The following is a 13,903-nucleotide window of genomic DNA, read 5'->3' as shown; positions in this document are numbered from 1 at the left end:
GAGAAAGCCAGCACTAAATGAAGTGTTAAGAACTTTTGGCTCAGAGGTTAAGAGCACTATCTGCTCTTTCAGAGGTCCCGAGTTCAATTCCCAGCAACTACATGGTGGCTCTCAACCACCTGTAATGGGATCTGATGCCCTCTTCTAGCCTGCAGGCATACATGAAGGTAAGTGCTGCATGCATAATAAATAAATTTTAAAAAACAAAAAATTGTTTTACTATTTCCTGAAGACCAAGAGATTTGTTAGGAGAGAAGAAAAGGAATTTTCTTTTTTGTGGGAAGTGGTAGTGCCAAGGATTGAACTCACTAATCCAATACCCTGACACTGAACTGCATACCCAGTTCAGGAATTTTAAGGATGATATCTACATGTAACAGTACATGCCTGCAATCCTAGCACTTAAGGCAGTGGCAAGAGGACAAAAAAAATTCAAGAAATTCAAGTCAAGCTTGGTCCATAAAACAAGACTATCTCCAAAACAAAACAAAACAAAACAAAGGCGGTAGCAGTGGTGGCAGCAGCAGCTGGGAACAGTGATCACATTCAGCATTTAAAGGTATTTGCTGCCAAGCCTGATAACCTCTGTTCGATCCCTGTGCACACATGCACACAGACCCGCACATGTCTTTCCCCCCTTTTTACATTATTAATGTAATAAAAAAAAAAAAAAGAAGCTAGTGAGATGGCTCATTGGGTAAGGGTACTGAACCACCAAACCAGTGGCTTGAGTTGGATCTTCTGGACTAATATTAAAGGAGATCACTGCCTCCTGCTAACTGTCCTCTCTCTTATACACATATACAACCACCCACCCAATAAATGCAAGTTAAGAGAGCATCTTATACAACAATAGCAAGTGGGGTTGGGGATTCAGCTCAGTGGTAGAGCACTTGCCTAGCAAGCGCAAGGCCCTGGGTTCGGTCCCCAGCTCCGAAAAAAAGAAAAGAAAAAAAAAAGAAAAAAAAAACAATAGCAAGTGAATATAATGCCATACATGGTATGAATGCCATTAGAAACCTTACCAGAACTTAACTCTCATCCCCAGTGTGATACTATTTGGACACAGGAGATAACGGGTGTGGACAAGCACATGACAGTTAAGGTCCCATGACATGTAGGGTCCACATGACAGTTAAGACCCAAGATACTACTAAAGTCTCCAAAACTACTAGAAATTTTTAGTAGTTAAGCCTGTCTTTACATTGAGACACTCACTCACTAACATTACTGATATGAACTGTCAAACAGTACCTCTTCAGTGGTGCGATTGCTGTGCCGTTGGTAAGTAAGGGAAGACAGGCTCAGTAGGTGGGTCTTTGTGATCAAGGGATCAAGGCAGTGGTCAGCGTTCTCTTCAGTGGGTGAAGCCATCAGATGAACAGTCACCTGACTTAAGTCACTCACCATCTGGGTCACACTCCATTCAGAAATAAGGCGCCGCATCACTGTGCCAGCTGAAAAAGGGAGCGCACATTCCATGCAGAATGGTTTGTGAGTCACTGAGAAGAAAATCCAAGGAACAGACTAGGAGAAATAGAAGCTCTGGCCTGACCTTGAGGTATAAGCCGCTGAGTTCCCCGAGTGAAGACGTGGCCCTGACTGCACTCTATCTGGATGCCCCGTTGCTGGGCAAAGGAAGCCCAGTAATGTACCTGGCAATGAGAGAGGGAAACTGAAGAAAGGATGGCAGACGGGAGGACTAAGATTTTATTAGATATATTAGAAAATAAAGTAAGGAAAGAAAACCCCCTTAACTGTCAGGCTCGGACTCTAACCTGTAGCTGGGGAAACAGCGCAGTATAGGAGAGCTGTTTGTAGTGCTGGCCAAGTTTCTTCTTGCTGGGCTTCAGGTTATTGAAGAGTTTTCCTCTACAGATAGGCCTCGTGATGCTAGTCCAAGTTGCCCAGAAATTTTGCATCCAGCGCAGAGTACTACTGTACAACAGTATTCGGGGCTGGGATATTGCTACAAAGGAAAGGACAGACATATCCAAGCTGTGGTTGAAACAGGTGAGGAAAGTGCTTTCCTACTTATCAGAGATTAAAACCCACACACCCTCCTCAGAGTCAGTGTCCCCAGCACCTTTTCTTTCAAGGATCTAAGCTCTCTGCCATGGTCTAAATGTTTGTTCATCCCTACCCTACTCCAACAGCCAGACTTAAAGTTAAAATACCAAACACCAAGGTGGTGGGATGGATGAGCGAAGCTGACTGACAGCAAGGACAAAGACCTTATAATACTGATGACGAAGGGGGGACTGGGTCAACTGAGGACCCTCGCCAGACACTGTACCTGAGTGCACTTCCATTTTTAACTTCCTCTACGGTGCAACTTTGAGACCATCCACTACTCGTAAGTAACACAATTTATCGTATGAATGTTAACAGCAGTCCAAAGTCCTCCCGCGAAGGTCCCAATCTAAACTCTGTTCTGTCCTTCTGCCCCATCCCTCTTTCACTAAGTGGTCAGTACCCAAGCCCATCCTCCCACTGTCCCAGGCCCAAGGCTCACTCCCACTATGGCGAGTCAAATCCATCTTGATGGAGAGGTTGAGGTTCTCAGAGCGGAAGGCCCGGTAGGAGTCATGGAGCTGGCCCAAGGGTACCTCAGGCAGGAACTCGGGGGCCCTCAGAGTGACACTGTGATGGTCATGAGGGTTCCCATGGCACAGCCACTGCAGGTCCAGTGTCATGCAGAGGTCAGGCAGGTGAAGGAAGCAGCAGTCGTCATACCTGCCTCACAACGGAGCCCCAGCCCTCAGAGACGTGGTCACTTGCTTCCCTTGGCTCTTCCCCTCTCCCTCCATCCCAACTCCCCCATCCAGTTAAGGCCCTCACCCACTCTTCACTCCACTCACTTAGAAGCTGTTCTCACGTTGACATCCAGGTCCCCTTTGAACACAAACTGACCAGGTTTCCAATGAAAAGAAAGGTGGCTCCACTCCCAGTGCATGTTTTCAGTTGTATTATATGGATCCTATAGTGACCCACCCGAACCCAAAGAACAAGGGTGAGCCATAGATAAAAGAACAGTCTCCCAAAGCAGTACCTTTCTCTTCGTGCCCCACATGCTGTACAGGTCCCAACTACATTATCCTAACAAGGAAATGACTCCGTGGAGCCCCTCACCTCTGTGGCCAGCTGATGCAGGTTTGCTTGTTCAATATCCATATGCCAGTCCCCATGGAACAGAAGACGGCTCTTATCCCACCAGGGCAAAGGTGGGCTGGGGTCAGCTGAAGGCTTGGTCAAGAGGTCCACGCACTGACCAATCAGTGTCCAGGCTGGATCCCAGCATGGGCCCCACACCACTGTGTACTGGAAGATTTCCGCTAGGGTAGAGGAATGCAGGCTTACTACAAAACACCTCTCTGTTCTTCCTTTGCTCTACCCAAGGCCCAGAAATGCCCCTCAGCCAAACCAACTGCTTTACTCACAGTGGAAGTCATGGTAAAACTTGAGTGGGGGCATGTTCCTTTCTACTGCCACGTTACCCCAGGGAAGCCCCAAATGCAGGATTTGCCGTCGACGGGAGCATGGCTGGCCACTCTGCTCAGTGCCTGCAAGTCGACCCACTAGCCGCCAGTCACGGATCTCAAACAGGTAGCGTGGATAGTCTCTGATCCGAACTGTTACGAGACAGCAGACAGCACTGGTTGTTTACTTTCACACATGCTTCCCCCTTGCTGCTACTTTACCCATCTACAATCAATCTAGAGAACAAGGGCTGGCAACTATGCAGCAAAGCTACAGCATTGGCATAACCATGACACATGGTGAGGACAGAGCAAACATGAAATCAGGAGCCACAACGACCCCAAAAAGGCTGTGCACGTGATGATGAGCCACAACGACCCCAAAAAGGCTGTGCACATACTGTGTCAGCGCAGTAATTTCAGGGTGAAAACCAGGAACAAAAAAGGGAAGCAAAGTCATCTACTCAACCAACTACGGTGCCCAGTACAACCTCACGCCTCTGCTGTCACTCAGAGAGCTCCCTGGCACTCACAGGACAGACACCGTGAATAGGAGACGCACTTACCCAGAAAAGTTTTGACATTGCACTTGAGCATACGGCACCACTGAATGACAAGGTCCATTCCTTCAGCAGGAAAAGGGCTGCCAGGATCAAGTTCTCGAACCTGCTCTATCACACGCTCAGGCCCATGGAAGGATGCATCTGCCAGAGCCACCAGCTCCAGCCCTGTCAGGCTCCAAGTGAGCAGTGCACGGCGCATGGGCGTGTTGCCATAGAGACGACGAGAGCGCTGGATGTAGATTTCAATGTTCTTGCGTTCCAAAGAGGCGTAGAGCTCCTCAATTTTTCGGGCTGGCAACAGCTCCCCATGCTGCTTGCGCAGGGCAGCCACTTTGGCATCCAGCAGCTGCAGCCTTTTGGCGCTCTCCTTACTTTCATCCTTCATCAGTTCATAGTTATCATGAAGTTTCACCTCAAAGATGTCATCCAGGAAAACCCAAGAAAAATGCTGAACCTTTAGAAGTAAATCAGGTGGTAGAGGGGCAGGGCTTGGAGAAGCCCAAGCGTGAGTCCCTCGATGCAGCCCCTTTAGCCATTTCTGAACTCCCACCGCCTCATCCAAAGTTCGAGAGAAGTCATACTGATAAGGAAACTCCACTGAGACCGATCCAAGGGAAAGAAGCCAAACCCGATTGCGGAGGGTCTGCAGTGCAGGGAAGGGGTTCCTGTGGAGGATCATCTCTTCTAGTTCAGGCAGAAGCTGCACCTCTACCTCCTTGAAGTTGAAGATGCTATTGCCATCAAAGCCAGCAGCCAACTCCGGGCAGTAAGCCTGCAGTGAGCCTCCATGCCGGCTCAGTGACACACTCTCTGCAGCCAGGGTAATGAACTTGTCTTCTGCCACGAAAGCTGTCAGCTTGGCAGTGCTCACCTCCAGGGTCAGGGTTAGCAGCCGCCTAGGTAGGGATGACTCAGGGAGATGGTCTTCTGGTTCAGAAGTGGATTGTGGAGTCTTTAGTGCATGGGATTGAATAATCTCAGGAAACACAGTAGCTCGTAAAAGGTCTCGGCACTGTAATGTGGCCAAGACATGCTGGTACAGATACATGTGATCTGGGGGGCTCCAGAGTAACGTCAGCCCTGCACCACACTGAACCTTTAGGGTGTAAAAAAAGAATGTCAGTCATCGTGTCTCAGAACAGCAGAAATAATAGGACTACTACACATGCCTACCTGGTTCACGAATTATATCCACCCATAAGTCCTTCCTAAGAAACCACATTAATTACTGCCTTGCTTGGTTCCTCTCAACACTAAAGGGCTAAGTTAATAGTTGTCATTTATCTCACACTTATGAGCATTTACTTCTGAATTTTTCTCTAGTAGATTCTAAAATGCCTTGTAAGTTTGAGCCACATGTTAAAACTCATACACTCAGATTAATAATCATTTTGCTTTATGTTTCCATGCATAAATTACCATTCAATAACACCATCCAAAACAACTTGAAAGGTTTCACCAACGGATTGTATGACTTGATTCCTAAAACACAATGTAAAAGTACTGGTCACACAGCATAACACAGCAACTGACTTATGGTGAATGTATATCCTGGTCATCCTGAGAGACAAAGTCAGTTCTGAATAGCTCAAGGAGTGAGAAATTGAAATACCAACACGCAGACGCTCTCTTAAGTCCAGTCTCTGAAATGCAACCTCCTCAGTTTCCAAAGGAAGCAAACTCAATGCCTCCCTTCTCCTCTGAAGACCCCATACCTATCTGATACTTTGGAAAAAGACTCTGGAAAGCCTCCAGCATCAGATCCCTTCTAGCCTTCTAAGGAACTAACTGCTTCCATAGAAGTGTGTGTCAGCCCACACAGAAACCATAATGTATGGATGGATATTAGAGGGTAACTTTCAAGAGTTAGTTCTGTAGGTCCTGGGGATTGTCAGGCCTGACATCAAACATTTTGTTTACTTAAAGAGCCATCTCTCAGGCCCTCATCTCTTTTTCTAGATTTATGTGTATTAATTTTTGCCTACATTTATGTATGTTTACTGTGTGACCAGTACTTTTATACACAAGGCCTGTGAGCTCTCATGATCCACCTGCCTCCATCCTTCAATGCTAGGGCTAAAGGCCTGGCTTTTACACTGGTACTAAGAGTTTGAACTCAGGTCCTCTAGCACGCATTCTTATCTGCTAACCCAACTCCTACCCCCAATCTTTAAAATACCCTCCTATTTTCAATTATGTATGCATATATACATATATATGTGTGTGTATATATATATGATACACATATTAAAATACTTATAATTAAAATGATGTATCTGTTATTGCCTTTAAAATGACCCCAGAGCTTCGGGTAGAGAAAGCTATAATGGGTACAGCTGCAACAAGATGGTTACAAATGGGAACTTATTGAAGCTGGAAATATGAAAGTTTAAATGTTCTCTCTATATTTTGCATATATTTATAATAACTCAGTAAAATGTTAAAAATCTAAGGAAGAAAAGAAAAGATGGACATCAGCTGTCATTTTCCTCTAAGTTTCACGTTAGTCAAAAAGACCAAAAAATGTTTTAAGTGGTAGGAAAACCCAGTCTGGCCCATGGCCCCAAAGCATTACCTCCAGAGAGCGGATGCTGCTGTGATAGGTGAGGGAGAGCATTGAGAGGCCCAGCACTGGTGTGGGGATATCAGGAGCCTTGCAACAGGGCTGCATCTTCTCTGTGACTGATTTTACTAATGCAAGCACAAGCCCTTGAATCCCCACAGTGGAGGTCTCAGCACTACCCAGGACAGTCAGTGTGTCCAGTCGTATCTCTGAAGCACCTGGCATCAAGAAACGAGAGACATCTTAAGCTCTGAAATGACAACCTGCCCTTTGCCCTTTCTTATCCCTTTGCTGTCCTTAGTCCCAACCCTTCCCCTAAGTGACTCCTAATGTTATGAACTTTCTCTTCTCTTACCTAACGAGAGCTGGCAAAGTCAATGAACTTTCTCAGTGTCTAGAAATTATCCATACATCATTCACTCCCCAGAACTATAAACAAGAAAATAAAAGTTGGCTGAACGCCTTTAATTCCATCATGGGGCAGACAGAGTCAGGAGAAACTGAGTTTGAGGCCAGCCTGCCTGGTCTTCTGTGGGTTCTAGCCAGGGCTACACAGAAAAACAATGTCTTAAAGGAAAAACACAAAATAACAACAAAAAGCCACCAAAAGAAAAAGAAACAAAGAAAGAGAAGACAGAGCTATGTAAGAGCCAGCAACACCTATAAGCCCAACCTTCGTTAGGTTGAACTGGAAAATTCTAAAATGGATGGCGCATTGGACAAGATCCTCCATCAAGAGAAAAAAAATCAAAAAAAGAAAGGCTTTATAGGCCTCGTTCTCTTGATCACATCAAGGCTGTTTTTCCCATTTGTGTCTTTTTTTTAACACTTCCTTCTTTAATAGACACTAAGAAGTAGCACAAGCCTGCCTGTCATGTAAGCCTTTCTAACGTTTCATGCCTCTAACATAGAAAGTGCCCAGATCAGAAGCTTCCTTAATGAAAGAAGAATTTCAGCAGACTTCCCGTCCCACTTACCAACCAGCGCAGAAAGAGTGAGCAGGTTCATGTCTTCCACCTTCAAGTCTACTTTCCACAGTAAGGTCAGACACTCCCCAAGTGAAGGTTTCCTAGAGACAGCTGACTTTTCAGACTGTGGAATCACCAAGGAGAGGATTCGAGACAGACATTGGGCACAGATGTCTGATATTTCTACCTGAAGTCCTCGAATAGTACAGTCAAGAAAGAGAGTATTGGATTGGGTGCTGGACAAGCCCAGGGGCTGGTTATAACTTCCCTAGAAAAGAAAGGAAGCCTACTGAAACCATGCAGATGCAAAGTTAGAAAAACCTGATGCAGCACCTACAGGAAGAGCACACTCAATCCTCAGAAGCAGGTCAGGACAGGGAGCTCTGTGGGCCCCTACTCACCACACAGCACCCACCTACCTGTAGTGTGAAGGAGTCCAGAACAAGTGCTTCACCCCAAACATGCATATTAGGTGGATGTGGCGCCCGCTGAATGTGGGAGTCACTGCCCACACGCCAGCAGAGATGATCTACAGTTAGGACTGCCCGCTGATGGATACTTTGTGGCCGGAGGTGCTGGTAGTCTGAAATATATGGTAAAGAGGTAGTCAGTTAAGGTACTGTGGCCTCAAACAGGCATAGCTATAACCAAAGGGCAAATCCTCACTCCCTTCCCATCCCTGAGCCTTACCCAGGGAGATGGAATTGAACCCCAAAGCAAAAGGTGGTGTATCTCCAAGCTGAATGGAAATGCTAACATTGGAGACTGAGGTGCTGAAGATAACGGGAGCCAGGATCTGAGGGAAGGTTCTACACAGGGATAAGACTGACATCATTATAACAGCCTTTCCTCTCAAGGAACAGAGTCCTCAGAACTGCTGACAGTTTAGTTTTGCCATAATCTTAGGCTTTGCAACAGCTACAAAGGAAAAAGTAAAGTCAGTCAGATTGCTGTTCCTCCCAATGGTAATCTGAAGGAACACCAGAAAGATTTGAAGACAGAGTTTAAAAAAGACAAAATTACAAAATTTACACATTGATAGCCAAATATAATGAGTATCAGCAACATCACACGGTTCATCCTAATAACAGAAGCCTCACTTACAAATCACTTTCTGTGTGCAGAACAACACAAACATTACACAAACAAAAATGGTTCTGCAAATCTGACACCACTCCTTAAAGCCCAAGGCAGGTGAGATGCTGTCTCTCACCCCTGTCTTACTTCTTAGGTAAGGCACTGTGCTGGACACTAAGAGTGAAAACATGAAAAGGACGTCCTCGTGCCCACAAAGGATACAATCCCCGTGACAGGGAAGGTAGATATATACAACAGGTTTGCTTCTGAAACTGAGATGTACGGGACTCGGACGATTAAATACATGTTTAACACAAGATGCCACTCTGAATAAAAAGAATACACCCAGTAAGAGGTGACTTAAAACTCACCCTTTCTTCCTTTGTTTAAGATCAGGAGAACTAGCACCTTGGGTCTCCAGTGCTAGCATAAGTAGCCAGTGAGAGAATTCCTGGTGTCGGTAGTGAATGATACAGGTGTTCAGAACTAGAGAAGCTGAGAGGTCGATGGTGGTTACCTGAGAATGAGAAGACCCCAAGTGTGGGCTTTACTCCCAGAACTGGCCATGCAACAACGTGAAGAGATCAAAGATTCTTGGCAGCGCACCTGCACATTAGCCTTGAGGGAGTTGAGGCAGACAATCCGTTGGCGACTCTGGGACAGCAACAACCCGTCTGTAAGAAGCCAAAGAATAGATGAGGGAAAGCCACAGGGAAGACACAAGGTACAACTAGGCAATGGGCAAGTGCAGGCAGAAGATGAGGACATTGTCATGGTTACTTTCTCATCCTCTCTCCTCCCACCCACAGTGATATTAATTCTCCTCTACAGTGATATTAAACCATGTAGGGCACTAACACTGAACACCTGGTCCTCCCGTCTCAGTACCAGTAACCCCTTCCACGAACCTTCTAACAGGAGTTCAGTGCTCATCTGTGCCATATCATAGTTTGCTGTGAAGCTTCGAAGGGGCAGTTGATCCTCATCACGGTGATACAGGAAATGCAGCAGCTTCAGTGTCCAAGTCAAGTGCCTAGAGCAGAGACGGAGTCTACATCAGGACCAGCTGCTGTGCCTTTCCTCCCTGTTCTCTACAGACAGGCTCGGTGAATACTCAGACTAGCTGTGGGGTCCAGCAGACACACTGTTACCCCACCGTCTGGGTGGGACCTTACCGTTTCTGACTGTTCATAGACAACACCACACTTGTGTTTTCCATCTTCACCTCGACTCGGTCTGGCAGCTGCTGGAGGAGGTGTAGGCCAGGCAGAGTTGGTTCAGCAAAGTTCTCAGTCAAATCTGGAGATGGGAATGAGGAATAGGAACCTGCTCAGCCCTAACGTTCTCAACTCCTCCCAGCCCTGCCCCTCTTCAGTCAAACCCTCACACATACAGGAAGGTAAAAGGATAAGCTAAGCAAATGCCTAAATGGGCACAAGGCCCAAACAGCACAGACCAGGTACCTGACATACTTCCTTTCCCAGACTCTGTAAACAGTAAGGTGAATAGTTAGGTATAAAGGAGAGAACATGGACTCGACTGTCAGATAATTTACACTCACTTCCACTAACTATAAGACATCAGCCGAGTCAGCTAACTAAACTGTTCTAGGCTTGTTTCCTTATTTGCAAAATGAAAAAAGACAGGAGAAAACATAAACACACAGTGCTAACTCCCAGTCAGTAGCCACGAGACGTCAGTTCTTTGACTCAGAACAAGGAAAAGCCTATTTCCTCTACCTAGGTAAAGGTCATGGTGTCTAATGACTCACATCTCAACAAGTGTTGAAGCTACTGGTTTTTCTACTTCCAAAATAAACCCAGAGAATACAGCAGATAAGAAACTCAATGACTGAGGCTTTACCTGAACAAGAAACAGATTTGGAAATCCGGCCTGGGGCATGACACAGTAGTTGACTATGGAAGAGACCTTCATGTAGCTCAGCATGGAGTGTCCACACATCCACAGTGACAGCCTTCAGATGCCAACTGCCGATGCCGAGCTGGAGGCACAAGTCTAGGGCCAGTGAAAGCTCTACTAGGCATGTATCCTCCTGTGAAGGGAGTTTTAAAGTTTTAGGTCAAATTGGAATGGTCTGGAACCAGTGTGGTAGTGTGCACCTATATTTCTAGTACTCAGACTGAAGCAGGAGGCTCACCATGAGTTCAGAGCCAGACTGGGCTACATAGCAGGGCACCCATAGCTACACACGACAAAATAGTCTCCCCCCAAAACAAACACACAAAAGTACAATGGTTAGGAATATTGGCTGGACATTGCCTTGGAAGAAACCCTTAAAGGCACAAAACCTAAAAACACATGCTCACACCCATGCTCAAAAGGATATGAAGCAACAGAATAGCCATGAAGCACTCACCAGCTGACCACTCTTCAGGACTTTGCTATTGATCTTAGATAGGTTCACTTTACAGATGAGACTGGGAAAGAAAAAAAAATGAAAAGCATTTAATCCAGGGGTGGTGACATACCTCCTGAATCCCAGCACTCAAGAAGCAAAGGCATGTAGGTTTCTGTGAGTTCAAGGACAGTCTGATCTACATATAGAGTTTTAAGGCACCCACAGCTTTACAGACCCTGTTTCAAAAACAAAACAAAAAACTCTTGACCCCTCTCCTCACTACTTATCTCTATTAATCTGTTGGATAGGAAGGTCAGGGCAAGGCATGTAGGTTTCTGTGAGTTCAAGGACAGTCTGATCTACATATAGAGTTTTAAGGCACCCACAGCTTTACAGTGAGACCCTGTTTCAAAAACAAAACAAAAAACTCTTGACCCCTCTCCTCACTACTTATCTCTATTAATCTGTTGGGTAGGAAGGTCAGGGCAGGGCTGGAGAGATTATTTAGTGGTTAAGAGCACTGACTGCTCTTCCAAAGGTCCTGAGTTCAAATCCCAGCAACCACATAGTGGTTCACAACTATCTGTAATGAGATCTGATGCCCTCTTCTGGTGTGTCTGAAGACAGCTACAGTGTACTTATATATAATAAATAAATAAATCTTTTTTAAAAAAGAAAGGTTAGGAGAAAAAGAACAGCCAGTCTTGGCTTCTCCTCAAGACTGCACAGAATGAGAACCTGACAAGCTTTGACATTCAATTTCTCTCAAGCAATCCCAAACAGGGATACTACCAGCTTCTTCTACCTACCACTTACCTCTTCCCATCACTGTCCAAAAGAAATCTGCTTCTACTGATCTGGATGTGCCACAAGGACTCAGAGGTAGCCACCTTAAGAACCATGATGTTAATGGCATCTACGTGAATGGAGAATAGCTAGAAGGAGTTATAAAGACAAGCAATTATTAACAAGCAATCATTAACACAAAGGCATCACTCTTCCTTTCCACTGGAGAAAGGAAGAGCTTAGCTTTTATCCCTCCAGATAGTAAAATAATTCCCTACCCCAAGCCTGGCCCAGTCAAAGCCAACTGACCATCCCTGAAATCAAGTTGAGAATAGCAGAAGTGGAGCCGGAGAGATGGCTCATTGAATAAGAGCACTGGCTGCTCTCCCTAAGAACTCGGGTTCAATTCCCAAACCCCCACAGAGTAGCTCACAAGTGCCTCTAACTCCAGTTCCGGGGAATCCAACACTCTCTGCCAGCCTCTTGGTCACTGCAGGAGTGTACACACACACACACACACACACACACACACACACACACACACACAAATAAAAACATTTAATTTTTAAAAATAGTAAAAGTAGTCTTACTTGGCAGAAGATCTTCAACAAGGATGGGCTGAGGGACAGTTCCTTTTGCTCCACCTCTGTGTTCTGAGAGAATGGGGCAGACAGGCTAGAAACCTTCTGTAGGTCCGTCCTGATGCGTACTTCTCCAAAGCACAATGCCACATAGTGTCTGCCCCGAAGAGAAGCCTCATTATTATCTGGTCCATCCCTTTCACAGCAGTCTCCTTTCCTCCCTCACATTCTCTCTCCCAGTCCCTTAACAGCTCCAATAACAGAGAAAGTTCTTTGCAGCAGGTCTTACAAAACAGCACTTGGACTAGGAGACTCTAGCAAGACCACCCCTCCCACCTTGACTAGAATGTCTCCGTAGAAGAATTTTATCATCAAAACTCAACCTCAAAACATTTCTCAAAACATTTCTACTACTCACGGAAGGTCATGGCTAAGGAGTTTGCTGGAAATCCACAAGTTGTCAATTTCCTAAAATGATAGGAAAGATAGCTGTGTACACTGGTTGCTAGGAAGGCAATGATGGGCAGGTTTATAAACCAGGAAAGGTCCTATGTCCCAGGAGAAGGGAGTTCTGTTGGCCCTCCCACCAAATATACCCCTTCCTCTTTCCCTGGTTTCTCTGATGGGCACTGGCTCTCCTGCTCATGATGATGTTAGCTGAATTTGCTTAGTAGTTCTCTTTTTATGGACATGTTGCCACCCTATTTCCTCTCTTAAATTAGAACAGTTAGTTTGCTGTTTCCTGTTATCTTTCTCTGGTTTCTTCTGTATCTTTCTTCCATATCCTGGATACTCTGTGTCACTTGTTTGGTACTGGATACTAAAGAGGACCCAGCAGATACCAGGCTCTTCCACTGAATTTTAATTTTGAGACATGCCCTCACTAAGTTGCCCAGGCAGGCCTTGAACTTAACATTCTCTTGAGAGGCAAGAATTACAGGTTTATACCACCAGGTCTAGTCCCACAAACACCTTAAACAGCTTGCATCAATTGCAGGGTTCTCCAAGTAGCTCCTAAGATCCTCTTGACAAAAACATAAGGGTGGAGTTAACTAGGAAAACTACCCACGAAGGAGACTAAAGTTTGAAAAGCAACTAAATCCACTACTTGTCCTCCCTATCCCCTAACTAACACACACACACCCCACCCACCCTCTGCAATTCCCGGAACTCACCACCGTCTGCTGGTGCTGCTGAAACTTAAGACTGACATTTTGGATCCAAAAAAATCGGAAGGAGCCAATCTTTAGCTCTGCCTGCAACTTATGCTGACACCACCTGGTGACCAACCGGACCACAAGCCACCTGCATAAAAACCAGTTGGATTAGAAGACCCTCTCCCCTGTTTTGATTCTAGAAAGGCCTTGCAATGGGTGGTATCCTGAAACCGGATTTTTCTTAGGAACTTTACGATTTTTCCTAAAGTATTTTTCTGTCATACTCATTTAAGCAGAACAACCAGGACCACGGGTCCCTAAATTCAAACAAAACTAGGCAAATGAAACTCACCCTCTAAGAGAGGTTAAA

The 13,903-nt window shown here is 45.6% G+C and overlaps 1 protein-coding gene across 1 annotated transcript in view; it reads right to left on the bottom strand.

Moving 5' to 3' along the window:
* Bltp2 (bridge-like lipid transfer protein family member 2) overlaps positions 1–13,903 on the bottom strand; it is a 29,177-nt gene that overhangs the window by 14,538 nt on the left and 736 nt on the right. The window contains 22 exon segments of the mRNA NM_001427086.1: positions 1,255–1,457; positions 1,556–1,655; positions 1,779–1,969; positions 2,516–2,736; positions 2,862–2,980; positions 3,133–3,335; positions 3,441–3,632; positions 4,046–5,138; positions 6,618–6,823; positions 7,583–7,841; positions 7,993–8,156; positions 8,264–8,382; positions 9,022–9,167; positions 9,257–9,324; positions 9,559–9,683; positions 9,826–9,949; positions 10,514–10,703; positions 11,028–11,088; positions 11,826–11,944; positions 12,386–12,533; positions 12,795–12,844; positions 13,552–13,681. Coding sequence (NP_001414015.1) covers positions 1,255–1,457; positions 1,556–1,655; positions 1,779–1,969; positions 2,516–2,736; positions 2,862–2,980; positions 3,133–3,335; positions 3,441–3,632; positions 4,046–5,138; positions 6,618–6,823; positions 7,583–7,841; positions 7,993–8,156; positions 8,264–8,382; positions 9,022–9,167; positions 9,257–9,324; positions 9,559–9,683; positions 9,826–9,949; positions 10,514–10,703; positions 11,028–11,088; positions 11,826–11,944; positions 12,386–12,533; positions 12,795–12,844; positions 13,552–13,681 — 4,231 coding nt within the window.

This window comes from Rattus norvegicus, chromosome 10, assembly GCF_021556685.1.
Source record: "Rattus norvegicus strain SHRSP/BbbUtx chromosome 10, alternate assembly SHRSP_T2T, whole genome shotgun sequence".
NCBI lineage: Eukaryota > Metazoa > Chordata > Mammalia > Rodentia > Muridae > Rattus > Rattus norvegicus.
Note: the sequence above shows the minus strand (reverse complement) of the source record. Positions and strands in the feature narration are given on the sequence as shown.